The sequence below is a fragment of the Protobothrops mucrosquamatus genome, unplaced genomic scaffold, assembly GCF_001527695.2.
Source record: "Protobothrops mucrosquamatus isolate PMUCROS unplaced genomic scaffold, P.Mucros_1.0 scaffold453, whole genome shotgun sequence".
NCBI classification, from domain to species: domain Eukaryota; kingdom Metazoa; phylum Chordata; class Lepidosauria; order Squamata; family Viperidae; genus Protobothrops; species Protobothrops mucrosquamatus.
Genome location: NW_015386776.1, coordinates 306,295 through 309,081, shown reverse-complemented (window position 1 = coordinate 309,081; position 2,787 = coordinate 306,295). Strand labels below are relative to the sequence as shown.

Below are 2,787 nucleotides of genomic sequence, written 5' to 3'. Positions count from 1 at the left end.
AGGAAGGAAGGAAGGAAGGAAGGAAGGAAGGAACTATTTTAAAAAGCTGTGATTCCCTGCTAGGTTTTATTTATATTCACAGCCAAGATATACATTCAAAAGTTAAATACACAGTGCTAGAAACTGAAAAGGATACTGTGTTTCATCTGTCAGTTAAATATGTTTCAAGCTATCCATACATGGCTAGTACAGCTCGGGGACTGTGGGAGTAAACAGCTGGAGCACTGGTTTCCATTTGAATGCATTTTTATTGGAATAATCACATCTCCACAGGGCTTATCACAGAAGCAGATCAGTGTACTACTCAAAACAATAGGCTGGATGCAGTTCTAACCATATGCAGGGTGTTATATAAAGCAAGATCCAGAGAAGGAAAGTGGATTATATTTGTCATCTTAGTGGTTTATAAACAGGGAATTCTGAGAGCAACAAAGAGAATATTTATCATCCCGGCCTTTGTTTTAAAAAAAGTGTAAAATGTATGTGCGACGCATAACCTTTTGCATTAATAAAGTGGGTTTAAATGAGGTGTGCACACTTAGGTAATCAATGGGTGAATAACTGCCAAAAAAAATCCAGATGAATTGTCATTTCTGTCAATTGTTAGAGGCTGTGATAGTCTTTAATCTTGCATCAATCTCAATGTGTGCCAGTAGGACAATGGAAGAGATGTTCTGTTCTGATCAGAGCAGCTTTGCCCTCTATTCCCAGTGTACAAATACATTGTGTTTGCAGATGGGCATCCGAGAGCTGCACCACTGCCATGATTTCCCAAAGCTCATTCCCACAAATGGATGAAATAAGCAGCTATGTGTTCTTTTGCTGTCTCCCTTTGCCCTCTGTACATTAGCATGTAATCCTGGGAAGAAATAACATTTTTTCAATCACTTTCAGACATTCAATTACAGGCCAAGGAGACAGCTGCAAGAGCCAGGGCACCTCGGGTCCCGCTGAAAACCCCTGACAATTTCAACTTCATTTCCAACCTGCAGTACTTTATTAGCAAGGATTACTTCTTAATCCTATTGCCATTGTCAAGATTATATAATTAAACTTCCCTTTTACCTCTATTACAGTATGAATGCATTAGCAGAAGTAATGAATGTAGAATGGGGTGGAAAGGGAAGACAGACATGGATCAGATCCGGTGCTCCAGCAAAATCTGTTGAATAGTAGCTTCTATAAGAGCCACATAAATTGTGTTTGTTTTTAATCACTCGAATATTATTTTGGTATGAGATATATTTTCATGTTATACTTTACTGTAAGGCCAATCTGATGATTCAATCAGTAGAATAAAATGCATAATGCTATGGAGGGATGTTGCCTAATGAACAATGATGAACAAATAGCTCATGTCCACTGCTTTCAATGAAACAAAATTTAAACCAACAAGTAACATTCTTCTTCTGGGCGTAATCACAATATATGTCTGGATGTATTTTATAGAAGTAAAAGAAAAAGAGTAGCATCTAAATTTTCAATTCAAGACCAGAGAAAATTGGGTACATACTTAAAACCTCAAAGCAGAAAAAGTTGCTTTTGCCTTTTTTTATATATAAACTGCACAAATCTGCTACAGTAACATATAACCTTTTTTCCACTTATTTAAAGAATAAAAAGGAAAAATACAGCATGACTGCCATGAATGCTGCAGAAAGGGAGGCAAGAGACCAAATAACTTACGAGTATTAAACAAAGATTTCAGATTAATTGTCAAGCCTGGTATATTGGGACACTGGGACTTATCACCTAGAAAAATGACTAGAAAAAAATTACCCCCTCCAAAAATATTAGGTACATAAAAGCAAATGTACATATCTGAAAGACTGTATCAAAAGTCCTCACTAAACAGAATCTAAAGCAGTAATTTGAAAGTTATTTCTTATGGACAAAAAATAACTGCGTTGGGAAGAAGCCTCTAGTCTGTGTGTGTGTGTGTGTGTGTGTGTGTATTATGACTGTATGTCAGCCACTGCAGAAATGGTGTTACCAAGGAGCAACTAAACCAGTACAGAGATTCTAAAATATTAACAGCTGAAGTTACCAGTTAAATTCTCAAGTTCTTTCTCCTCCATGGATGACAAATTATCATCATCGACTTCCAGGAGAACCTCGCTTTCTGAATTCTGATTTCCTAAAGCCTGATTCCTGATAGACTGCTTTCCTTTAACAAGTACATCTTCATCTGGAGCTGAAATGAAAGAGAAACATAGCTGTCAGCTATCAACAGTTACAATGAGGAGGTAGGAGGAGAAATAGCCTTGCTTATATACACCCTGAAGACTTAGGATGGAGAAAGGAAGTTACCTGGGAAAGGGTTAAATGCTGGCTGTGGAATTCTGGGAGTTGAAGTCCACATGCCTTAAAATGGTCAAGGTTGAGAAACACTGAGTTAGAGAGTGATGGCTATAACTCAGTGAAACACAGAACTAGCTCTAAACCAGGGGTAGGCAACCTCGGCTCTTTTATGACTCGTGGACTTCAACTCCCAGAATTCCCGAGTCAGCATAGCTGACTCGGGAATTCTGGGAGTTGAAGTCCACGAGTCATAAAAGAGCCGAGGTTGCCTACCCCTGCTTCTAAACCAATTTACATGATATTCAGAACAAACAATATGTTTCATTTCCAGCCCTGGCTCCCACTCACTCACTGGAACACACCTGTAAGCAGATTTAAAAGAAAAGTTAAGATTGCAGGAAAATAGCTGGCTTGTGTTTGGAGACACAAGATAGCTGTAACATATACCTGACAATATATCCCATCACGCTTAGTAGAGAAGCCCAC

The 2,787-nt window shown here is 38.3% G+C and overlaps 1 protein-coding gene across 1 annotated transcript in view; it reads right to left on the bottom strand.

The window, feature by feature from the left end:
- LOC107287888 (lipopolysaccharide-responsive and beige-like anchor protein) overlaps positions 1-2,787 on the bottom strand; it is a 275,476-nt gene that overhangs the window by 160,701 nt on the left and 111,988 nt on the right. The window contains exon 16 of the mRNA XM_029284234.1: positions 2,048-2,194. Coding sequence (XP_029140067.1) covers positions 2,048-2,194 — 147 coding nt within the window. The remainder of the gene's footprint in view (positions 1-2,047; positions 2,195-2,787) is intronic.